Source organism: Cryptotermes secundus, unplaced genomic scaffold (genome assembly GCF_002891405.2).
Source record: "Cryptotermes secundus unplaced genomic scaffold, Csec_1.0 scaffold88, whole genome shotgun sequence".
Classification (NCBI taxonomy): Eukaryota; Metazoa; Arthropoda; class Insecta; order Blattodea; family Kalotermitidae; genus Cryptotermes; species Cryptotermes secundus.
In genome coordinates this window covers 1,290,634-1,317,211 of record NW_019724585.1, presented here as the reverse complement: position 1 = coordinate 1,317,211, position 26,578 = coordinate 1,290,634, and the positions used below count along the sequence as shown (strand labels likewise).

Below are 26,578 nucleotides of genomic sequence, written 5' to 3'. Positions count from 1 at the left end.
GAGAAAGCATTGCCTATTGTGTCACGATGCTGTCAAATCGAAACATAAGTGTACAGTGGCTGCTGACCCAGAAGGCTTAATCGAGGGAAGGAAATAAATGTGAGTCATAGAACCGGTTAGTATCAAAGATTCCAAGGAATTTTGATCAGCTTGTTGTAACGTAGTTCTGTAAAACGAGGCAGTAAAACTGGCATTTGGTGAAAGGAAATATTCGTACTAGTCTATAAAGGAAGACAACCCTGGCCTAGAAGGCAGAAAAAAAAGACTAGGAAAATGATCTGAAGAAAGCGGCATTGCTGACCGTAGAGGTCAAGAAATCTGATACAAAATGGGCCGTCAAAACCCCATTTCTCTGCTGTAGAGTATATCATGGATGGACCACAGGATATTTAACAACGCTAATAATCTAAAGAGCCGATCACGGTGGCCGGGCAGTCTAAGGCATGGACTGTCTTCGCTCGGTCGAAGGCTGATATCGCGGGTTCGAATCTAACTCGAGGCATGGATGTTATGTATGCGTTTATTCTGTGTTCGTGTTGTCCTGTGTGTAGGTAGCGGCCTTATGATGAGCTGATCACTCGTCCAAGGAGTCCTACAGTCTATGTAAGAAAGATTACAAAACTGAAGTAGAGGCCAGGGCCCAACAACGGCTGTAGAATCACTGATGATGTCATTTAGAGTCAAATTATGAGAGGTTAATCATATTCAGTAAATTGCAATGGACTGGGAAGAGCGATTTTGGCGTGTTTCAAGGTGTTACGCCTGCAGTCGCTTGGTTTGGAGGGTTTAAATAAAATCACGAAGAACTCAGGATACTCTTAGGCTCTGTAACAATGGAGATACTGTGTTGGACGTGAGGTTCTCACGGGGCTGACTGTGAAGAGCGGGCCAATACTATTTTTGGATTTACGACGTTTTTTGTTCTTGTGGGTTATTTTACAGACGCTGACAGAAGTAAGGATAGTTAGCGCCGAATGATAAATAGATAAGCTGGAAAAAAAATTGGAACGATGCGGCCATGTCCTAATCGAGATGCTATCCCGATATGCGAATGGAGGATCTGAGAAAAACCACCGGAAGAACTTATCAAAATAGCCGTATCACGGTCCAGATTCTAAACGGGCACCTCGCGAATACAAGTCAGGATCATACTACTACGAAAACTCATTCGATACGATGACTTGCGGCCCGGCAAAAATTCACTACGCTCCCCCGTAACGTCGGTTAATTTATATCGGATTATACGGTGTTATATCCTATAGAAGTATTCTTTAAAGGAGATACTGCTTGTTCTAATAGTCTCTATAACAACTGGCTACAGGCTGGACGACCGAGGGGTCGGAGTTATAGCCGCGGTAGGGTTAGGAATATTCTCTTCTCCACGTCGTCCAGACCGGCTCTAGCGCCCTCCCAACTTCCCATCAAATGGGTACAGGGGGCTCTCTCTCCAGGGGTACAGCGGCAGGGGCGTGAAGCTGACCACTCACCTCCCAACTAGTGAAAAGGTCAAGAAAATGTGGATCTATACACCCACTACCCCATATGCCATCATGACATAGTGCTTAATTAGTTAAGCACAGGAACAAATTTACCAACTTTACTGCTTCGATAACTTACGCAGTCTGCACATTATGTCCCTTGACAAATAATAATTTGGCTTCTAATTAAAACAGTTTCCACAACGTTCACCTAGGAGGTTAGTGCAGCTGGAGGTCCTCTGTTTGAATCTCCTCAGAATCACCACCAGCTGCGATTTCCAAAGCAAATGCCTTGAAACAGGCCACGGCCGTTTTTCCGTACTGTTATCTAATAACTATGATCGTCACATTTCCGACCTCTGTACTTACAGTTATCAATAACTGACGATTCGTCCGTACTTCTGAGTTTAAATGAACCGCTTATAAACAAACAGATCCATGCTGGATTATCTTGGTTCCGTCAGTTAATTTAGTTATTAACGTGCCCATGTGAGACAAACTTAGACTGCAGTTTGAGGGAACACGTTTGCTCTCCGGTTGTTATTGTCATTTAACGCTTCTGAAGTTTTGGACTTACATAATATTTTTTTTTTTGTATTTTCGTAACAATGCTCAGTGCCTATTAAGTTCGTATCGACCGTGAGACAGGTCGAGAAGGAATGAACGGTTTTCATGAAACTCTATACTGGGGAGTTTTAATACAATTTGACTATACACACAAACGCTGGTTAAAATTGGACAAAAATAACGGGCACTACACAACTAAGATCTACATATGTCTTCGCTCTTACCTCTGATGAACCTCTTAAAACATTTATCGAAATAAAAACTGTTCTTAACTCTGTAGAGTAAAATTAAGTACACATTTCGTGCCCAATGAACTTCCCCGCAATTCTTTTCAAGATAGTTAATAAGGTATGTTTACATATTTTAACTTTAATATTCAACATCAAACAGTTCTCCGAAGATTACCGAAATCTCTTATTCTCCCTCATAATCAAAGCAACCTAAATTTATATCTATAGCATATAAAGATATTAAGGGTGTTTGATTCAAATACAGAGTCACTACAAATGATTCATTCCATTTCAAAACACTACATTGGTCGCCCCGTGCTTTTTCCTTTACACAGACTAGTATCCTTAAACTGCCGATACCATCGCAAAATGCTGTGTTTACATGGTGGTTCTTTTCTATGCTCTGCTCTGAATGCACGCTGCACTGCAATAACAGACGAACATCTCGCATATTCCAACACACAGCATCTTCGTCGCCATTTTGTGAGGCACTGCATTCATGCTGCCAACTGGTGTATCACGATGCAAACTTGGCGAGTTTGCGGTTCTTTTCATATATCAATTATTTTGTTATATAATACTTTGGAGAATATAGTGTTTGAAATGGAATGAATCATTTGTAGTACCCCAGTATTACTAATGGTGCTGCTAAAGTCCCCTATTCTCTATCATACGTAATAGGTAAATCTACTCGAAAACAAATGCTTCAGTTGTTTCAGAAATATATCGCAACTGAGGAAGAAAAACAAAATAAAGTCTTGATTCCTTTTTGCATCCAAATCAGATCTAGTTGTTCTTTTAATGCAGGGCTCTATTGCAACTGATTTTGAAGCACACCTACATTAAACAAGTTATATATATATATTGCCACGTGTATGAGTGACCATATACTGGGCTCGCGTTGGTAATCGGATTTACTGAACACTTACAGAACGTAACTACGAGTACTGTAATGCTGTCGCTAATTCACACACACTGCATTTCACTACAGCACGTACCGAGAATCCTCAGTCTGCTGTATCTTCACCAGTCGCTGCCTGGTGTCCAAACAATGTCCTCCTGCTTGCATGCTCACGTTCTTACAGGCTGGCCACTGTCTCACAACCCTCACAACTAATTCGCTGAATGGGGGGTGGGGGGGGGGGTGGAGTCCAACTGGGTCCACTCGGCACGGCGGACACTGATTGGCCTATTGTAGCCTGCCCCGGGTAATTATGATAATGTAGAATTTGGTGGAATGAAGATTGGCAGGGGAAACCGAAGTACTCGGAGAAAACACGCCCCAGCGCCACTTTGTCTAGTCTCACAACTAAGTAATTGTTCCAACAGTCGATTCTCAACTAACTGCCCTATTTATACTCGTAACATCGGCATGGACTGCACAGAAAATACCTCCCGTCTATTGTTGTTTCAAGTTGTTGCCGTGCAAGCATACCTGTTTGCGAAGCCGTTACTCAGCAATGGCTGTTGTATTTTTGCTTATCTCGCGGTCGTGGCCCACCAGCAAGTCTACATGCCACAATACACATGTATAATATGGTCTCTTAGTTTGTATAGTAGGAATTAAAAATGAAGCCTTAATATTGGTTGTTTCTTTCTTTAGTAAACATATACAAATTTATCATTATATGGTGCTCTCGTCCGATAAAAGACCGTCGGTATTTACCCCAATAAACCCAGATCAGCGGCAGAGGACTTCAACGTTTTCAGTGCCATAAATCAAAGACCGTGTAGTTTTGACTTTTCGCCGATATGGATAAGCTTTAGCTAACAGTACACAGTTGAGATTTAGTTTGTTTTATCATAATGAAGAGGTTCGTTGTAATCTTAAATTTCTAACCTAGAGCTTGCAAGCAGAGGGGAGAGGTACCGTGATCAAGAAGGCAGTGATGAGGACAAACAAATGACTAGCATTTACCGAGCGTGATCTTCGGAATTTTAACAAAAACAACATGGGCTTGCTATAGCTGAGTGATCAAGGTAACAACGGATCTTTAAAACCAAGACTGAATCCAATCGGTCAATTAATTAATTGTTCATTTTGACCGTTCGTGGAAGTTACATCACCATCCTTTCACAATTCACAGAATCAGAAAATGGCTGTTCTTATGTTTCGTTGAATATTCACCGTCTTGAAAATGTTTAAAACAAGAGGTACATCTGAATTATAGTTTCAAACCGCTGTTGGGAGACGGGTTGTGGAACGAGTTACCACGAGGACAGACTCTTGATAAACAGTCGGTTGCTAAGTTACGCAACAGTGGAACAAGGTTATGCAACAATAAGGAAAGCGGTATTTCTCCGTGCCGTGCCGAACCGAGCCGAGCCGCGCTGGTTGCTACGCAGTAGTAAAAACTCTCGGCAGCGTTCATAATAACATAGACTCTCCTTGGCAGAACTGTTCATATTCTCTGTAATAGTTTCCCAAGCTTTATTAACATCCACCTAAGTGTCCAAATTTTCCAAAACCGCGAATCTATTTGAGATTTCAGCATGCTACTGCTCTTTAACCTCTACCCCGTTTAATTTATTGAGATTGAACATACCCATATGAACCTTGTGCATTGTTGTTTTCCTCACTACCGGTCTTTCCCTAACCTTTGCCAACGCCAGGTAGTGGTCAGTATCACAATCTGCTGCCCTGAATGATCGGGCATCAGGTATACTTGAATGCCGTCTCCTATCTATCAAAATATGGTCGATTTGATTGTGTATCTTCCAATCAGGAGACGTCCAAGTAAATTTATGGATGTTACGATGTGGGAACATTGTACTTTTAACAGTAAGATTTTTCGATGTGGTAAAGTTTACTACTCTAACTCCTCACGCGGTAGTGTAGTTGGTTGAGGCACTATGCTACAAGCCGGAAGGTCGCGGGTTCAAGTCTTGATGAGGTCATAGGATTTTTTTCAATTGACATAATCCTTCCAGCCGCACTATGGCCCTGGGGTCGAATCAGCCTCTAACAGAAATGACTACCAGGAATTAATTAAATAATTTTCCTGGGGAGTAAAGCGCGGCCGGCGCGTAAGGCTGACAACCTTACCGCCATCTTTGAGCCGATTGTGTAGATAATGTGGGACCCTCAACGTCTCACAACCCTATGGGCCTTCACGGCCTGGTACAGGGGTAGCCATACTTTACATTTACTCCTTTAAAATTATTAATTTGGATTAGTTTGGATTCATAGGTGGATTTATTGAACTGTTATGACGAGTAACGACAAATAACTATAAAACACTCACCAATCTATACTCTACAAATCATCACAGTACATATTAAGTCTTCTCAGTCTGTTATATTTTCAAGAGTTGTTTGACAGCGGCATCTGACAATGGAAATTCCTCCATTTCCGCGCTCACGGCTAACCACCAACTACGAATGCCGTCTCCCAACTCATAACTGACTCGGTCGGCCAGTCGGTCGTCAGTCGGGCAAATTGATGCTGGCTTTCACCAGGCCCTTGTTGGATTAAGTCACGCTGGACGGACTGTTCCTGTTTCCTTTTCTCTCTCCGTTCTCTCCTGTCTCCAGAGCCATTTGCTGATCTATTAGGAAGAACATTTATTCGTCATACAGTACAGAGATCAGGCGAAAGAGTCAAAGCTTCCTGCACTTTGGAGCATCAGGTTTCTGATGATCACTGAGCTGTGAAACGACCATTGAGTAACAACTGTCTGGGTTTCCCTACATACAGTTACAGTACCTGCACAACGACATACATCAGCCAGAATGCCTACTGCTCCAATAAATTCTGGTGATGCAGTGTCTTTCTGAAGTCCGCTTCCAGTTGTCCTGCCATGTTATCATCAGACTAACACACCCATGACGCCTGTTCTTCTAACTTGCGAAAGTCAACTCGATTGAGGTCAACTAGCATCTGGTTCATCTATGCAGCTCTGAAGGACAGCACGTGCAGCTTGAGCCAGATGGTTAAGTGAGCTGCAGCGCCGTAAAATCCTGTGCCAAGGCACTCAGAGCTGAGACTTCGATGTGCATCATTTCCTCAGGGCAGTCTATCGTGTCTCCTGTTAGTCACGATTTCAGTCTTTTTGCAAAGTTATGAATTGCTGTGTTAATGAACTTGGAATTGGCCTAAGAACATCAGGAACGAGGACTTCGACTAGATTTGAACAGAACAGGTAATCCACACGCCAGACGAACTGTTGAACTAGTCTGCGCTTGCATAATATATACAGCTTCGTAATGCAGAAATACGTCTTCTCTTCACATTCATGCCTTTGTTGTTATCCTAGCTTCGCCAGAATTATCTCTACAAATTCTGAACTCTACGGAATTCCAGGTTCACAGCCACATCCAGGAATGCCTCACAATGTTCTTTGTACATACTATAAAGTGTGTCCACATTTTCCAATGTGCAGTCCTCAGGTGCGGCAAGTCCCGGAGGAAATTTTATATACATGGAAAGTCAGGTATATTTCCTGATTCATCGCCTAGGCACTGGTGGTGATGAAGATACTGTGCTGATGAATTGGATTGAATATTGCTGGCTGAATGGCTTGTATTTTGCTTGAACTCTTTTTCCATTTTCCGATTGCCACTCCCATTGCTACATAAGCCTGACAGGAATTTATAGCGTTTCTGTGACGATTGTTGTTAGCGAACAGCTGAGTTCCCGTCACCTGACAGTTGATTTAAAGCTCATTCAGGAGTTACACATATCCCATAATAGTTATATCTGGAATTACGCTTGTAGCAAATCTTCTGTTTGTCAAGCCAGGGGAAACGAACTTCCCAAATGATGCTGCATTAACAGGATCTGATTTGTTTTCTTTGCAATGGCAGAGGTAATGGTTGTGCTCTATAGAACTTGGAAGGTTCACATCCTCACCTTCTTCCTAGTATTGCATCAACTGTTGAGCTTTTGCTCTCTGTGTTGCTGCTTGTGTTGCGATGAGGGTTTGGGCCATATCTGGATCAACACCTTGTTGGTTAAGGTAGACACCATTCCCCTGATCCAGCAACTTGATCGTAATAGTGATTCCTTGCGTTACATTACTTGTCGACTATATGTAACCGCAGTGTCGATCCCAGAGTAGTATTGGCCAGATGATACGGTATACAAAGTCACAGATTCTCCTACCGTGTACACTGGGTTGGATCGGTTTTATCGAAAGCTTATGACGCTAAGCTACATACTCTACAAATCGCGACAGGACAGACTAAGTCATCTCAGGTTAATACATACGAATCCTTGCAAAATCGATCAGCGATAAATAAGATTACATTTAAGACATAAATATATTTTCGGTTATATTTCGACACATTGTAAGAAATTGGGGAATGGTTCGTCGGTAGATGATAGATATCATTTGGGCGTATGATAACTAAGTTACACAGTCACAGTTTTATAGTGCTATTCAAACAGACTTCGTTTTGGTTAGACTTGAAAGGATTCTGACGATGGTGTATACTGTACTTCTTTTGGCTTATTTTGGACTTCACCCATCGTCCGGTATATAAAAGACAAAAAAACCACGACGTTTCGGACACTGGATCTGTCTCCGTCTTCAGGTGGATAGGGAAGGTTAAACCTACTCAGTTGGGCCCCACTGGACCAGTCCAGTGATTGAGACTAGTTCTTTCTAAGGGGCCAAACTGAGTAGGTTTAACCTTCCCTATCCATCTGCAGACGGAGACAGATCCACTCTCCGAAACGTCGTGTTTTTTTTTTTTTTGTCTTTTATATACCGGACGATGGGTGAAGTCCAAAATAAGCCAAAAGAAGTACAGACTTCGTTTTCTCGACAAATACGATCGATGGTTTCACATACCACACTGACTGGCAGCGAGGCTTTTATTTGTGCTTTGGTAACTGTTGGAATTAATGATCAACCTCGATCTTAGTGTGAATGAAGAGGAATGTACTCGTACATATATTGGCCTCAGGGGGAATAGGAGAACTTGAAGAAAACCTACCCTAAAGCAGTTTTCTCAAATGCCACATGGTACAGTAGGGCTAAAAGTCAGGGTCGCTGAGTGATTTGTTCTTTGCGCCGACACATGTTACAAGAAACGAAAGCAAAATGAAAGAAAAAGTACTGGTTCTCACCTTTACTTTTAACTTATAATTTGTAATCGCGACCTGCAGGGCTTGTGGTGATGGTGGTGGTGGTGGTGGTGGTGGTGTTAGTGAACGGGACAATTTTCAAATACCAAAGGCCTATACACATTGAACAAAGTCACTGGGGCACTCAGTCCTTAGTTTGAACCACGGAATAATATTCCGGTATACACGTATTTCCCGTTGTATGCAGGAATCGCCAAACCTATGCTCGAGAACACCTCTGTGTTCTCGAGAAGGGTTTGGGTTGCCCAACATAATTTTAAAATAGGCTAATTCATAATAGGTTCCTTATTTCCTCGCAGATCGCAAAGCACTTATTGATTTCCGCTCTACGACTCTAATCTCTGTGCACTGCCGAAAAGTATAAATATTTTATTGTTCTGATGCCCCACTAGCTGAGTGATGGTGACATTTTCTAAAAGTCGTCTTACTTTTCGTTAGATCCTTTTGTTGGACTGAATACTGCATAATAACATTTTGAAAATATCTTGTTGAGGGAACTCAAGGTGTGAAATTATTCATTCATAAGTTATTTAATTATTTGAAATCGTTTTTTTTTCTGTAATTCTAACTGTATCATCTATGGGGCCCACGTGATTGTTACCAAAGAAACAAAAATTGGCGACACCTAGTGCAAAAGTACTAATCACTTGTGACTTTCACGTATTGAATAACTATGGATTAAGAGTGCAGCTGACAATAAAATTAAACATGGGTTCGATAACACAATTTTACCTACACGTTGGAAATTTTCCTTGAAAATTTTACATATTCGGCCAACCCAGCCGAACGAGAAATTTTCTAATAATTTGTGCCAATTGTATATTAATACTATAACTGACCCTTTGTACATTATCCACCATCCAAATTTTTATGTAAAAATAACGTTTCGGGGACTGGACTCGGTCTCCGATGAATAATGTCCAAAAACTATGAAAGAAAATTTCTGTTTTCATGAAACCCAAATATCCACTACATTACTCACAGAACACAACCCTCTGCTCTCATTGGACCCTATCCATAAAAAATAGGTAAAGCTATCCCTGTAGCAGGCCTCGGAGGCCCATAGGGTTGTGAGACGTTGAGGATCCCACCTTATCTAGACAATAGGCTCAAAGATGGCGGTAAGGTCAGCCTTACACGCCGGCCGCACTCTATTCCTTCCCCCCCCCCCCAGGAAAATTCCTGGTACTAATTTATGTTAGAGGCTGAGTCGACCCCAGGGCCATAGTGCAGCTGGAAGGATTAAGTCAATTGAAACAAATCCAATGACCTCATCGAGACTTGAACTCGCGACCTTCCGGCTTGTAGCATAGTGCCTCAACCAACTACGCTACCGCGTGCCCCCGGGCCCTATCCATAAGATGTACAATTCAATCCCCAACTTCACAACGTATTTCTCGAAGATCCATTCTGATGTTATTCCCCCATGTGCGTCCTCCCAAATAACCTCTTCATTTGATGTTTCCCAACCAAAATTTTGTAATTCAATCTCAAGCCCCCCAGTGCCTGTTACATTAAATACAACACTATATGTGGGGGAAAGAAGACAAAATGAACCTTCTTACATATTAATTCTAAGCTGGAGGAAGAAACACATAATGGTAGGAGAAAAATACGGTAGGCGCTACACACATTTTCAGCATGCATTTTTTGCTATTTTACTTAGCTTACACTGGCCTTGGTGTTCATTTATTGCAGACACAAATCCATCATTGTAAATCTTATCGTACTATACACTTTGCAGAAACTGAAATTACTTGTTATTGTATATTACATATTTACATATTAAAACATTCAAATCAAACTTGTAAATATTACTGAGTTCAATATTTTATGTCACGAACCAATTTGTTACCGCGAGCCATTTTTTTAAACTGTGGAATTTCGATTTCAGTTTCTTTTAAATTAGGGGTGACAATGGACAGAAATGAACCGAAATTAATTCTTCCCACTTTTTGTGTAGATTCCCAAAATTCCATCTAGAACCAGCAAACTGATGTTTTTAAGCAAAGAACGAATGAAAACACAAAAGGTTGCACAGGAAGAATACGAAGTTGTATAAGAAGTTCTTGGTTTAGCCTCAGTTTGTAATTCAACTAAGTCTTGCAGCCAATGCAGTCAAATCAAAACTTATTCAGTTAACTATACCCAAATTTCCCTAGGGATCTATGTAAATCTGCAAACATTATTACCTTTAGTATGGGTTTTCCACGATGAAAAAATCTCCGTAAATATAAACTAAGGTGCATCAAACATTCATCGTCCATCCACCTTGCCACACAAACAGACAACTGCTGACTGCAGCGATAGGTATCGAGGTTTTGGCTTCCACGTGTACTAGTCTTATTGCAAATATGAACCATCACTTTGTGTTTCAAGGTGAAGTTGCCTACTTCTTTTACAGTTAAATGATTCAACTTCATCCCCATCTAATCCTGCATCTTTCATACAAGAGCGATTCCATTCATACTTGCTGTTACAACAAGAACTTCCAAGTGTTTTCTCATGTGACGTTGCTTGCAAAAGGTCTCGGGAGAAAGTGAAACCTGACAGAGGAACATGAGCTCTGCAGGTGACTTCTTATGAGCAGGACAAAAAACATTGACTGTAAGTTGTGCTACATCTAACGCAGCAGTCGAGCACAACTTGCAATATATTCTGTAGAATTCTCTTATAAGACCTTGTGAATGCTTTTCTGCTTTCAATTTAATGAAAAAAATATACTTAAAATGGTATAGTTAGAAGATATATTTGTAAAATAATGTCCACTAATACGTAACTTAAAATATAGAAACTAACGAACTTCATGGTATAGTGTCCGTTTTGAGTAACTAATAGTCGCTTAGTTAATCAATAAATTACTTATCCTTTATGGAATCCGAAAGTTTGTGACCGTAAGATTTGAAGTTCTCGCAGCTGTTACTACACAAAATATAGTTTCTGGAACGTGTCGCCATTTGTAAACACCTACCAGAATAGGCGGCATCCTAGCATTATTCTTTGTTTAATATTGTGTTCACATGGGCCATTAATTGAGCACTATCCTGAGCTAGATGAATCCAGTACACATCCTCACACGTATTTCATATGATTCATCTGTCTCCGCTTAGATCTTCCAAGTGTTCTCTTACCTTGGGGTTTCTAAATAAAATTCTGGATGCATTTCAGAACTCCCATGTAGGTATTCAAAATGCTTCACTCATCTCATTTGGCTCTGTGCAAACGTTGTAACAATATTTGGTGAAGCGTAGAAATTATATTTGGATTTGAGCGATGATTAGGAAGGATACTATTTTCTGGGACGTTACGCAGTGCATTCCGGTCAACTTCTGCAGGACTTCTGCAGCGTAACATCCCAGAAGATAGTACTCGTTATGAAGCTCTTCGTAATGCAGGTTCCTCTAGCTTCCAGTTACGTCCTCTCTTGTAGGACCAAACGCCCTTTTGGACACTTCATTCTCAAATATTCTTACTCCCGTGGTGTTCCCTTAAAGTAAGATATGAGCTCATCCTCCAGTTACTTCCTCTCTCTTACGGCCAAATATTCTTCTCAGTACTTTATTCTCTAACACCCTTAATCTGTGTTCTTCCCTTAAAGTAGGAGACCATGCTTTCCATCCTTACAAAACAATAGGTAGTGTTTAGTTTTGAATATTGTAATATTCGAATTTTTAGAGAGACTCTTTCGGACGAGAAGACAGAATATTCTGAACTCAACGGCGGCAAGCATTTTCCAAATGTAACATGTTATTATTTTTAACTGAATGTAGTTTTGATTTGTTAGTGTAGTTCCTAAATATTATAACTTCTCCACAGTTTCTCAGCATTTATTCGCTGCCTTTATATTGTAATTGTGTTCAGAATTCTGGTAAAGATATATGAAAATTTGTTTAGTTTGCTGTAGGTTTATTTTTAGGCCAAATTTCTTGCTATCAACTACAATAATGTTTGTGTTTTTAAAATGATGTTTACATTATCGTCCAACATACTGACATCGTAAGCAGAGACCAGACTCTGTTTTGTCCTGTTAAATTCAGTCCGTCATTTTCTTGAACCTTCTTCATAGAAAGGGAAACAACGTTAAAAGAAAAGACAATAACACATCTACCTGTTTCATACCATCCTGAATATGACATGTATTAGGCTAGTTAACTTAAGACAGGTTACAATTTAAACATATCAACTAGTTTCATGGGTACACCAAATTTAATTAATATGTTGTAAGTAATTGATTAAATCAGCGACAGAATACGCCAGCGAGACATGGGCATCAGATATACAGAAGAAAAGAATAGAAGAGACGATTGTGACAACTGCCAGAAGGAAGGAAGGAAGCGCGAAAACTAATTACTGAATGAGAAACTTATGATAAGAAACTTTAGTTGAAATTGCTACACATAAGAAGAGATGAAAAGATCACGTAAACAGAATTAATGAAGACAGGTGGCCGAAGATAACCCAAACCAGATTTACAGGCGTAGAGTCAAAGGAATACAAAAGACATTGACCGAGTAAGCTGGTCTAGAGCTAACGCTCTAGTTTCGTAAGCATAAGGTGCGCAGGCGAATACTGGCTTGACCATGATTTCTCGCGACTTTCCCAATTCCCACCATGAAAACATCGGGATAGTATCTCTATTAGGCCACAGAAGTTTCCTTTTGAGTGCTTTCCAATTCATCAGTCATCCGCCTATTAGATGTCAAATAGTCCAGGTACCGCAACTTCGTAAAACAACCCACAAAAAGAACACACTGGAATAAAAGAACACTGATGCCGGTATAGGCACTATGTTGCCTTAACCACGAAAACATGAAGAGCTCCAAAATAAAATTTGTTGAAACAGCTATAAGCAGTCGATATGAAGCTAAACATGGAGATCGCATACTTGAGATAATGCCGGCGTTACAGTGCAAAGATTATGATATCAGCTTCACAGTCTATATTGAAATGTTTCTAACTTCTTACGTTGCGAGCTACTGAGCCAGGCAGGAAGTTAAAACAAGGAAGTTTTGTGCATTAGTAAGAAAATAAAACAGGCCCTAAGTCAGGGGTTCTCTAACCTTGTAATATAGCGACCCCATAAAATAATACATATTGTGACATGTTGCGCAAAGCCGAGCCCCCCCCACACCAGCAGTGACGCGGTGGGTGAGTCAGCATCCACGTATCCAGGTTATGCGACAAGAAATTTTGGGTTCCGGATTAGGCGAAGGTGTTCGTATTCGTATTGAGAGGGGGTGGGTTTCCCCATGCACTTAGACCAGTTATTGGTCCATTGTGCGTCCCCCTTTAATTTCTACTGTCGCCATACCCTACCGGTAACGGTGCGTGCCATCAGCCCCTGTAGAGCCAACGAGGTCGGCCCCCGGTACCTTGATGCTTCCCCCATCCACCAAAGGCATTGGAGACTACTTGGGCGGGAAAGGGCCTGTAATTTAGCTCAGAGGTCTCCTAGAGACGTGCCGTAAATCTACGACACGGGACACACGGCTTAAAGTCCCTCCCGGAGGACTTGTTCCCTGAATTTTTCCGCCCTTAAAAATTCCACGACCTCCGCCGGGTTTGGACCCGCGTACCTTCAGTCATGAGGTGGGAACGTTACCCCTAGACTACGGAGGCCGCTTAGGCGAAGGTGTTTATTGGACAACTACTCGTTTACACTCACAATTACAATCACTCTCAAATAAGGCCCTTTCAGACGAAGCGACCTGATTAGTCCGTCATCTCTCGCGTTTCCTCTTCAACGGTTATGCTCTTGTGCCGCTATTCTAGGTGTAGGGTCTTTCCTCGTGGTTCTTCTCTTATCTCTCATTGGATCTGAACTGTTCTTAGCTCTCGTCGGATCTGAACTGTTCTTAGCTCTTGTCGAATCTGACTGACGGCGAGTCAGTCAGTAAGTCTTGGTTTCGATCATGACCAGATATTTATTACTGTTTCACACTTACGGTCTTGTTTTTGTGGGGTGCCCTCTCTGACGAGAGGATGGGTCTGTCTTTTCTATATGCTGCTGGCCTTTGCCAGCGCAGTCTTTCTCGGGTCCGAGTTTCTTGGGACTCGTAACCGTATTTTACTAAGATTTCAGACTTCCCTTTTCGTCGCCTCCTACGAGTCGCAGGGTCACGGTGGAGGTATTTGACTCCGCCTCCACACGGGTGTTCTTTTGTTTTCTGTCTTCTAGCCTCTTATATCATACACTTGGACGCGATAGAAGACACCTTGTCGAAGGGTTGAGTTTCGCGTGCAAGCTGGAATATTTGCTAGCGGGTCTATTTGTTGCAGTAGCTCAACAATTCTGCCTCTGTTGTGTAGGCAGTTTCTTAGGTAGTATGTGTTCTCACTGACCGTTGCGAAGCGATGGATGTCATATAGTCTGCTTTTAGGCAGCAGAAATTATATTTACGCCCACAATTGGGGGAATGCGGTAGTGTAGTTGGTTAAGGCACTATGCTAGAAGCCGGATATTGTTACGTGTTGGGTGGGACGAAAGTAACAGGTTCTGGTTCTGATGATTGGACTTATTAGCACTTCGGTTACAGGTTCTCTTAATCACACTTAAATACAGTGCTATTGCTGATTTATACACTTTCCAATTCACCATTGCACATGCAGTAGGATTCTCTTGTCTTCACTAGTTGTCTCCTGGCAACAAATCTCAACACAGAAACTAGCACTTTCAATCACTATGGAGGCTTCTTGACAGTTCTTGTTCAATCACCCTGGAACCTTAGAACTCAACTAAAATTCATTCAGCTTACGGGTATCCTCTTGTTTGCATGTTTCTGCTGCTACTACTCACTCATAATGAATTCTGCCGCTCTTACTTATATAGCCATGGAACGCACATGGGCCTACAGTAAACACATGTCACGTGATTACTATCCAGCCAGCCTATTTGTATGTCAGTCAGAGCTATGGAAAACACAGCTTCCTCTGCTGTTGCGTGTTGGATCGTGTTTACAGTTTCTGCTGGCAAAGCATTGATCAAATCTGTTATATTATACTATAATGTATAATTATATTATTCTCTACAGTTCTGCTACACTGTCTGCATTCTATATCCATATGTGCCTAATTATGATAAAATTTATTTAAATTGTCTTTAAAAATAAAAAAAAAACTTACTATCATACAATTCAATCCAAAGAACATTTCAATCTCAGAACTGTTTTGCAGACTGCTACATAATTTCTAGCAGGCAGCAGCCATGATCAAACTTTATAGCAAAGCATCAGTCTGTACAATAGAATGAAGAAGTCCAATATTCTCAATACTGAGTTTAAACCAAGAATAAAAATACAAAAAATCTCTGAATAATGCTGTGGGTTCATTTGCATGCCCTGATCACCAAGAGCTATGCTATTGAGGGGTATAAGCTCCTGGCAGAGTCACCCAATCTAGACAGGTCTGCCAGACAAAAGGTTGTCCCTGGTCCTTCAGGCTGGGGGTTGGGAATCAAGCTAAGAGCCTCACCCTGGAAAACAATATCCAGGTATGTTACAAAACTTAACAATGGCTGGGTAATAAAATCTGAGAGGGAAGGAAGTTACATACAGCTCAGATGATAGAAACAAGAAACCCAAAGAGGATGTTGATTAGGGGACACTAATATAGTGTGTCTCTTTAAACAGGTAATAAGAGTGGGAAATGGATGGAGCTGGCTCAGGATTATGTGAAGTGGTAGGATTTTGGATTAATGGTGCTGAACTTTTGGGTTAGGTTGACAGTTGGTTAATTACAGAAGAAAAGAAGGACCACATAAAATGACGTTTTTCTCACATGAATAAACTGTANGTGAAGTGGTAGGATTTTGGATTAATGGTGCTGAACTTTTGGGTTAATTTGACAGTTGGTTAATTACAGTAAGAAAAGGACCACATAAAATGACGTTTTTCTCACATGAATAAACTGTCAAAGACGTCAAATGCATATTTAGGAATTTATTCAATGTCCATACAACAAAATGCAGACAAATGCATATATCAAGATTCTGTTCACTACTCACTGTATTCAAGAACAAGAAAGGTGAGACACTGACTGATAAAACCCTGTATGAATCCATTATTCTGGCTACATTTATTCAGTTACATATTAATATTTCTCTCACATTTTGCTATCTCAAATATATTTTATAACATGTTAGAATATCTAAACAACTGCATTCATTGAAAAAGATGTAACCAAACACTCATACACACACCATTTACAACAGATATCTTTACTCTGGAATAAGTTAACAATAATTCTCTCATTACATAACTACATAATAATAAAAAAAATCTTTCATTTCCAGAAAGTGACAGTTTCCTTATTTTTCTCTACTGCATATGGCAGAAATTTCTAGTATCTACACTTATTCCAGATACAAGAAGAAACAGCTGTTTTATGAGTACTGAAAGCACTGTAGACACTTCTTTGCAATGGTGCAGACATGCACTGTCAGTGATATGCTCTTTCTACATCTGACAAACAAAATAAGAAATTAATCTGAGGTAAATGACCGGATATTGATTATAGCTGGATTGTTTAGTAGTATAAAGCATCCTGCATGCTGTTCAGTGTCTGCAGCATGGAACAGCAGCAGTTCAGGAACAAGATGNAAGAAATTAATCTGAGGTAAATGACCGGATATTGATTATAGCTGGATTGTTTAGTAGTATAAAGCATCCTGCATGCTGTTCAGTGTCTGCAGCATGGATAATACAGTTCAGGAACAACATCCTCCATTAATACTTCCACTTCACGAAAAAGCCTCTTCCATGCTTCTCACTTCACGCGTAAGTGCTGAAATGTATGGGTATTAACCCTTTCCCTGGTCTCTTACAAATCTTCTCTCATTTTGTCTTCCCAGTGCCAATTTGTTTACCAACTGAAATTTTATATTTTTAAGAAATCCTACTGTTGGCCATCCATAACACTCATCCCTAATTTAACCACATTTCTTGTGAGAATAAGAAAAAAAAGTTTTAACATACTCTTGGATGAAGAATTACTTGACACTTTAAAACTTTGCCTTATGCCTTTGTTCTGTCAATGATGTATAGGACTTTGGATTATTGAACATCATCTGGTATTCTCTACAACACAATGTTTTGGGAATTGGGTCCGTTCCAGTCCACAGATGAAAGGGTGGGAGGCACCTACAATGTCTGATCCATCAGACAGAGCTAGCCTCAATCACTGGACCAGTCAGAGATTCAACAAAGCAGTGTCCCACACCCTTCTATATGAGAACAGAAAAAGACCAAGTTTCCAAAAATCTGTTTTTTTTAGAGTACAAGACCCTGGGTGAAGTCCAAAAATTCAGTTTTAATTTTCAATAATTAAAAAAAGAGTCAGTAAAATTAGTCTACTAATCCATAATAGCTATTAGTTTAAAAGATACAGACTGCGATGGATTTATATACATACAAATTCAGGGCATTTTACATTGAGGAACTTCAGGATTTACAGTGGAACCCCTATTTCATGTTTTTTTGGGAGCAGTAGACTTGAACACTAAACTGAGGTTGATCACAAATGTGTGAAATCTAACACTAAGATTATTGACTTAGGAATGCTATAACTATTAGATCAGGGAACATCTTAAATCAAGAAACATTAACAGGAGGTCTACTGCATACAGGTCACTTAATATTCTTTGGATAATTATATTTAGGAGGGTATGATGGTCTGGCCAAATTGCTAATATAGAGAGAGAAGAAATGATTACAGAATTCTTAGGAGGAACCCTCTCAAAGAATGGCAACTCAGAACATACAGAAGATGGATTTTAGAGACATGTGTTGTAAGAATGAGAGATGAATAGAATTGGCTCATGATCACGGCCACTGGCAGGCTTTGGGGTTAATGATATAAACTTTCGGATTCTGCAACCACAGCATTTACTTTCAGTTACAATGAACATACTATATTTCAAGGTCACTATTCACTTCACCATATGTTGACTAAACATTGTCTATATATACGAGATAAACAACATGATGCAGTTTATGACTGTGTGTGTTATGCAGGAATATGGATCACTGGTAGCAAAGAAAAACAGGACCAGAGGATGACAGCAATAAATGGCAGTGAAAGGTATCTATTCTTTAGTTGCTACTGCACACTCCATCTTTGCATAAAAAAGAAAGTTACTAGTGTGCATATTCAATGAAATCAGAATTTCAGAGTGTCCCTCAAGGTTTACAATGTACAACAGTGGATCAATGGAGATCTCATATGTGGAACTGAGGCTAGGGATGGGAACTGTCAAACTTTCCCATTGAACTTTCGATGGCCATTTCACTGCTAGAATGTCAAATGGTAATTGAGCCCACTTCAGACTCTGAGGGCGATACCATCATATATTCTCATTCAAATTGCTTCTGAGGTCAGAACGGAAAACAATTTCTGTTATCTGCTGTATCCCACCTATGTTTTTTATGTCCTTATGTTATTATGACATGAAATACTGTGGTGATATCAAAACATTTTACAGTTCAAAAGAACTGTCAGCAGTGATTCATAGATATGGGATGTATGATCTCCTGATCGCCAATATTTCCTCTACAAAGTATTCAGGGTAATTCAGTGTGTCATAAGCATTACTGTTTTTGCATGGCTGCACCAAGTGAAAACAAAAGTATATAACTACTAGCACCAAATTTTCACCATACATTTTCCAGAACATAATGCTTAATATATTTCCATCAAATTGCCTTCCTCCAAACTCTATGCACTTTATATTAATGTTAAGTTCAATTTTGTTAATTACATTACCAGAAGCTACTACCATTAATGACTCTGATGACTTTATTGACTGTAATTAGATTAGGAACTTTAAATTAAACTTATTCTTTGGCTTATAATATGTACCTGAAAATGAAGGCATTTTCTACCCATAGTTCAGTTGAGAGCAATAATTATCTTGAAACACTCAAACTTAAAATTTCTCATTAAAGTTGTACAAAAAATTTTTATACATGGATTGTTGTTTACCATATTTAGAAGCTGTTTAATAATTTTCTACAACTGACTGTAAAGCATACCATTCTATTTTGGAACAAAATATACTTTTGACATCTCATGACCCTATGGGCCTCCATGGCCTGTTTCAGAGATAGTTTTACTTTTTTAATAGTTTTTGCATAACCTCACCATGTGTGAGGAGCCAGGATAACATAGTCGGTACAGCGGCTAGCTNTGCATAACTGTCTCTGTTGAAATAAATTTTCAATAGCATTATACCATATGTGAGGAGCCAGGATAACATAGTCGGTATAGCGGCTAGCCACGGGGCTGGACGACCAAGGTAGCCACGTTCAAGTCTTCTCTTCTCACTGTCATCCAGACCAGCTCTGGGGTCCACCCAACCTCTTATCCAATGGGTACTGGGGCCATTTTCCCTTGAGGTAAAGCAGCCGGGGCATGTAGCTGGCCACTTACCTCCAGCTAGTGCCGAGGTCAAGAAAATGTGATCTATACATCCACTCCCCAATACATCTTCATGGCATAGTAACTTTACCTTCTACCTTTATTATGCCATATGTGATGAAATCTGCACCATGTTCTTAACCAGATGGCCTGACAATTTGAAAAAAGATCACTTTCAAAATATTCATGCAGTTACTTCACAAATGACCACAATATATGATAATACCACGACATTTTCACATTCCACAGTTAAAATGTGGAACTGTTAATGTGCAGATTATATATGTATCAAATTATTATACTCCTTGTCACTTTGGAAATGCAATGTTAACTTTCCAGAATACAAATATAAGTGCATTTATAAACTTCTAAAAATGTGCAAAGACAGAACTGTAATAACTTATTCCATTGTGTAAATATTTATTCTGTAATTCTACTCACTTGCCCTGTATAGAAATGGATATATAAACATACAGTGCTCTTTCTGAAAGTACCCAGTAATGATCAAAACATGTTATATTTCCTGAAAGACTCAGCCAATGAATAAGCTAGGACAGCTTAATCAGTAAATGACCGGCTATGGGCTTGGACAATTGAGGTTTGATTCCTAGCACTGACAAACATCTTTCCCTTTTCTTACACTTTCAGGTATGCATTGTATCTCATCCAGGCTCATATCTCATGGGTACTGGAATCCTCCATCCTCAGGGTAAAGTGGCTACAGAGTTATACTGACCACTCACCTTTACCTAATGGCAAGATTATGAATATGTATAGCTTTACTTTCATTCTCTCACCCAGCTTCATGACATGGTCCCTAGGCACAGGAAGAACTTTACTTTCTATCAGTCAGTGGTTAATACAGAACATTATGAAATTACAAAATTTGAGCCAGAAATGGCTTTTACTGTCATCCTTTATAGAAGGGCTTTGATAGTCATTACAATACAGAAAAGATCAGTGTATATAATGCTTAATGCATGTTGGAAACAGTAAAACTCATGACATGCAGTTTCTATAGCCCAAACAAGGGATACATTACGAGGGATATGAGGTGGTAATGGGTGTTGACATAACAGAGCACTACTACCACAGTCAATAAGTTCATGGAATGGCTGCAAAGCGTCATACGGGAATTTATTGCCAATATATTTCAGCAATGTTTTTGACAGCTATATCAATGTCAGCAGACTTGCATAGCGGCCAACGGCAACTATTTTGAGGGCTGATGTGGATCTGCGTAAGTGTATGTGAATACCTTGTAATATGATGCGATAAAACCACATACCACGAACTTAATGACTCTACCATGTATGCTAATGGGCAAGCATCATTGTACCTCTGCATATAAATTTGTTTCACCACATTAACCTCATATACGTAACTTCATTACATTTCTTTTTCATTATTTTCACACTGCTTGCTTATAACTCTTCAGTTGCTCTAAATGATGTGTGTATGTGTGTTTATTACAAGTATAAAATCTCATGTCAGCATCTGGCAACATTTCAGTAATTACTATTAATTCCCTTTGGTTATAAAAGTCTGGATTAAGAGTCCAGATCATTTTGTACTCATGTCCAACTTTTGTTTAACATTATACTGGTAAGCTTATATACTACTTCTCAGAAATTTCCCTATAAATATTTTTGGCACTTATCAGAAAATAATTCTGTTATAGGAAATAGCTGGAAGGTGGATCATCCTGACATGACAACTACAGGATGACAATTATGAACTGTATAAATTAAGTAATGTTGACAACAAGATACTTGTTATTATTTATACACTTTAGGCAAGAAGGAACTATAATTTAGATGTTACTGGAAATAAAACATATAATGTGAGTGATGAGGGTGTGTGTCTGTTTCTCATATTAGAATATATTCAATCTGCATACTGATTTCTTACAGCTTGAATGTATGTATATTTTACCAACTAAGGACAGATATCTTATGAAATCTATAACAACAATATTTGGCTTTAAGTTAACTTTTTGTACCTTTTGCTGTAGGCATACATACACATACACATATACAGTAATAAGTAATGATGCTTCTAGAAATTATGATGAAATGACACTTTGCATGTTTATCATACAGATCAACCACCAGCTTAAAAACTGTGAAGACCTTTGTTATTTAATTTTTATAAGGAGCCATATTCATCAAGCATCTGACACTGTGGAGATCTACATCTAGTGTTCTATCACATACCTTAATACATTGAGATGTACTGTTACTCCACCCCACAGAGGAGAATTACAGCACTATGACAGTGTGATCCAGTACCGAACTGACTAGAATTATAATAATATAAATCATAAACATAAATATGACGAGATTTTGGTTGCGTCTATTTGTATTGTCCTGCAATTACATGAGAGTTCAAGCAAAGAACTCCATCTTGGGTGCGAGTTGGTGCTCTAGTTCTTCATTGTTGTTCAACTCAATTTGCTGCAAACAAAAACAGCCATATTAACCTTTTAACAACTGGTTAGTTGCTTATCTATCCTATGTGCAGCTCTTGGACACTTTTTAATATAAACAATTAAAGTTGTATTTCATATTCTAATCCATTTTCCAGAATGGTTCAGACTTGAGTGTAGAGAAATATAAAGGGAACATTTATCACTATTTATATTTATAACATATTCGCATTGCATGTTTTACATACATTCTTTTACTAATATCATATCTGAAGTTTTCACAGTGGCTGCAGCCAATTAAATCTTTTGGGCTACCAGCGATGTCAGTTGGCTAAAAATGACTGATATTTCAGGAAAAAATTTGAGAAACCTTAATTATGGCAACAGAATGGAAGAGCTCAGACTTGAAATAATATGCCTGTGTGAAGTTGGCAGCCCATCAAAAAAGTGAAACATGAAGGAGGTATGGATTAATTTCTTCAACACTCTTTGTGACGCTGAAGAACAAAGAGAAAATATGGTATATACTAAACCTAAGCAAACCAACATTCGTCCCTTCCTTCGTGAGTGCATATTAGTGATTGGTGAAGTTCACTTTGCAGTCTCTGCTTGTGACCATGTGATAAAAATAATGAGATGAGATCTGTCACAGGAGCAGGAAATATAGATGATACAAATCCCATCCAGATGTCATAAAGACAAGTCATTTTCAGTATCAGTGAGGTAATGGAAATGTGTAATTTAATGGAAGGGAAAAAAGCAGTCGTGGATTTACGTGCCACTATCATAACATACACTTTACATTTAAGTATAATGGCTGATTCACAATGACTGCTTACATATGTTATGTTAAAAAGGTGAACATAGATACATACATACATAAGGTGTGGGCCTACCTACTGGCCCTTCCACTGTGACCTTCAGTGATATATTGTGGAAAAAAGCTTCACATATTCCAGTCTTGCCATTTAGAACAACTTGTGACATAATACATGCATGTGTATAGTGTATAGTGTATACACTATATAGTGTATAGTCTGTCACTCAAGTCTGATACAAGACTATGCATTTATTCTCACATATATGAACATGCAGTGGATTACGGGTGAAATATGCGTGAGACTTGTAAGCACACAGCAAAATGTGATTGCAACATGAGAAGTCTGTGCTTGCTGCCATGCAGAAAATAGTGGGTAGGAATCTTGCTCATAATGGATGACTCCTACTTAACGATTTATTGCAAGTAGAAGACGTTATGCAAGTTTAAGAAAATCCTTAATTCTTCAGATCCAGATAATACCAACTACAATAAGAATGCTGAATTATTCTTCATTATTTTAATGCCCCATGATAATCTTTCCAAAGAAGGGGAAATACTACCACAGATGCATTACTATTTTGTATTGTAGACTGTAAATTGTATTAAACAGAACCAGAAGTTAAGCAAGGGAAATGTCATACATTTAAACAATTTTTTGGATATTACAAGTATCCATTACGTTAAGCATTTCTAGCAATTTTATAAGTTCTTGTAACAGTGAGATTCCATTATACACATATATCTGTGACCCATATATTTATTTTCCTTTTCCGTTATTTTGGCACTGAATTTACAGGAAGAGAAGATGAAAAATTTTCCTTATTTTCAGAGTTAAGAAAATCAAAGATCATCTGATCTTTTTGCTGTGGCTGTGTAATGGTTTCGCAAACAAGCATATTTCCATGGCAACATTTGAACTACAACAATCTGTTTTCTATGCAGTCTATGCCAAGGCGTTATAAGCCAGACAAGTCTAGAGTTTAGTTATTTGTGAGACAGTCACCAGCCAGTAAGGATGTGAATATAGAAGGTGAGGGATCTACAACATTGGAAGTCGTTACCAGATAATGACAGGTGAAGACACAGCAGACTGAGAAGACTTAGTAAGTGCTGAACTGAACTGCTGAGTGTGTGAATTTGTGATAGCACTATAGTTACTTGTAGTTACAATCAGTTACTGTTCAATAAATCCAGTTACAAATCCAAACCCCATCTATAGTAGTCACTCTATCATGTGACAATACGTTTTCAAATATGTATCATCTTTCAGGCATATTCTTGTAGTACTTGTATGAAATAAACATACTACACCACATTCTCTGTGGAGGCATGTTTCTTGGTGAGCGGTCACCTTAGCCTTGGATATATTCCCTGATCATATTGTGGCATGCAGACCTGCTGCAAGGCAACAAGTGCGAAATAAGCAGCTATACAACAACTGTTGGTAAGTAATGGCTCTGTAAACAAAGCTCATGGCCATAACAGACACATGCAACAAGAGAAGAACTGTTGGAAGCAGTGTTCTCTGTGTGGTCCATTCCAAGGCCATATAATGAGCACTAGTTGCAGTGAGATGGCAGTGACAAGAGGAGCAAGTTGGTGCGAGATGGCTGCCAGCCTGGGAGTTAGTCAGTTGTGAGACAGTTGCAGGCCGGTAAGGATGTGAACATGGATGCTGAGGAACCTATGGCAGTGGAAGGAGTCACCTGGAAACAACCGCTGAAGATAAAGTAGACTGAAAAGAGTTAGTGTGTGCTGTAGTGAACTGTACCATGTGAGAAATAGTGACAGCACCAGAGTTACTTGTAGCTACAATCTTTAAGTGTTCAATAAATCCCCAATTACCCATCCAAACCCCGTATATAGTCACTCATCCATGTGACAATATAAATGTGATACGTAACCTTGTGTTAGCTTACGTCACCACAGCTCTGATTAACGTTTAAGTTGCTAGAAATTAATTTACTATATATGCCAAGTACTCACGTTCTGCACATCCTTTATCAGAGTTTCCATTTCTTTATCATGTTTTGACTTCAGTTTCTCTATCTCCCTGTCATTCTTCTTTTGAGCAAACCTGCGTTCATCTGTGAATTTCTTGGTATTGTTCTGTTTCTTCTCCTTCATGCGACGGTCTCTGTCTCCTTTTGTCCGGAGAGTCTTGTCATTAGCTACTTCCCTCATTGTCTCCACAGAAATCTTGGCTTGCCGCGAGTTCATTTCCTTCATTTCCCTAGCAAGACAGAATACATGTCACTATGCTACTTGTAATGTAATGTCTTTGAACATATGCTTCTGAATGCATATTTTTGATACCTACTAAGTTCATTTCTTTTATGACAATCTTGGTACAAATGTATGGGATTTGTTGGAAAAGAGGGAAAACAAGGATATAACAAGAACAGAAAGGTGCACTCCATTGGAGTATACATATTTTAAAACATTCTTTACTGTTTTGTATAGCTCATGGGGTTTGGTGCTCATTTATTACAAATATAAGTCTATTGCAAATACAAAAATAACTAAACTACAGGTTTTATACTGCATAGAGTTAGATATTTTGTTTTCTTGTCTTTCATTAAATACCCACCTTACTTGGAAGTGTTTCAAATAAAGATCACTAATCTCAATCAGATCTGCATTGTCACACAACTAATTTCTTGTACAATGAACTGCTTTTGAGAAATTTAGTAAAGTATAATGCGGGCTTTATAGAAAGTAAGCGTTGTAACTAACCAGTTCACACTTCTTTAAATATCATAACAGTAATTTCTTTCCAGAGCAAGGTCATCAGTCTTGTGGCAAACCCCCAGCCTGGTGGGCCCAGTCCCTGAATTTATGTTCCCCCAGTGACAGGGTGATCCACTTAAAAACCCAGGCACTGGGTTCCCTTTTTGTGGCCTTCTATAATTCACAGGGCTGCAGTGGAGGTATTCTAACCTACTTCCACATGAGGAAACTAACCAGTATGCAACAAAATTAAACCCATGTAAGATTTGAGGCTTTCACGGCGGTGACTATGAAGAAAGCAGTATAGGTAAATCTGCAGATTTACCTATACTTCTTCAACCCTGAAGATGGGGGCGATACGTTCCTCCGAAACGTCGGTTAACACCACATATACACGGTGCCAAATCCCAGAAGACTGCTTTCTTCAAAATTAAACCCACTTCAGAAATTTCATTGTGACCTAACAGTATCATTTTTTACTAGAATTCATCAATTAATTTCAGAGATACAACATGGATAGACAGACAGAAAGGGGAATGCAGTAGTGCAGTTGGTTGAGGCACCATGCAACAAGCTGGTAGTTTGGGGGTTTGATTCTCAATGAGGTCATTAGATTTTTCAACTGACCTAATCCTTTCAGCTGCACTATGGCCCTGGGGTAGACTCAGCCTCTAACAGAAATGAGTACCAGGAATTCTTCTGGGAGTAAAGGGCAGCCAGCATGTACGGCTCACAACTTCACCACTATCTGCGAGCCGATTGGCTAGAAAATGTGGAAACCTTGATGTCTCACAGCCCTATGGGCCTCCAGGGCTTGTTACA

At 39.4% G+C, this 26,578-nt stretch overlaps 2 protein-coding genes and 2 long non-coding RNA genes across 13 annotated transcripts in view; 1 reads left to right on the top strand and 3 right to left on the bottom strand.

Annotated features, from left to right (window-relative positions):
* The window catches only part of LOC111862253 (echinoderm microtubule-associated protein-like 2), a 110,423-nt gene extending 99,562 nt beyond the window's left edge, over positions 1–10,861 (bottom strand). For 2 of the 4 annotated variants that reach the window (XM_023847479.2, XM_023847487.2), the window contains exon 1: positions 10,559–10,861. The gene's annotated coding sequence lies outside the window, so the exon portion shown is untranslated. Of the gene's footprint in view, positions 1–3,273; positions 3,352–10,558 lie in introns of those variants that run through there. The other 2 variants (XM_023847485.2, XM_023847480.2) reach the window with 2 other exon arrangements.
* A 5,429-nt stretch (positions 10,862–16,290) lies between these two features.
* On the top strand, positions 16,291–18,021 carry LOC117282150. The gene is made up of 2 exons (XR_004512783.1): positions 16,291–16,855; positions 16,980–18,021. It is a non-coding gene; the product is annotated as an uncharacterized LOC117282150 (long non-coding RNA).
* LOC111862258 lies at positions 17,627–19,761 on the bottom strand. Its single transcript, XR_002842397.2, has 2 exons — positions 19,557–19,761; positions 17,627–19,497 (listed from the first exon to the last, which is right to left on the bottom strand). It is a non-coding gene; the product is annotated as an uncharacterized LOC111862258 (long non-coding RNA).
* A 1,953-nt stretch (positions 19,762–21,714) lies between these two features.
* LOC111862257 (1-phosphatidylinositol 4,5-bisphosphate phosphodiesterase) overlaps positions 21,715–26,578 on the bottom strand; it is a 62,937-nt gene continuing 58,073 nt past the window's right edge. For all 7 annotated transcript variants that reach the window (XM_023847494.2, XM_023847492.2, XM_023847495.2 and 4 more), the window contains 2 exons: positions 25,013–25,259; positions 21,715–22,234 (listed from right to left, as the gene is read on the bottom strand). In XM_023847494.2, the coding sequence (XP_023703262.1) occupies positions 22,166–22,234; positions 25,013–25,259 (316 nt within the window). In that variant the 3' untranslated portion in view covers positions 21,715–22,165. The remainder of the gene's footprint in view (positions 22,235–25,012; positions 25,260–26,578) is intronic.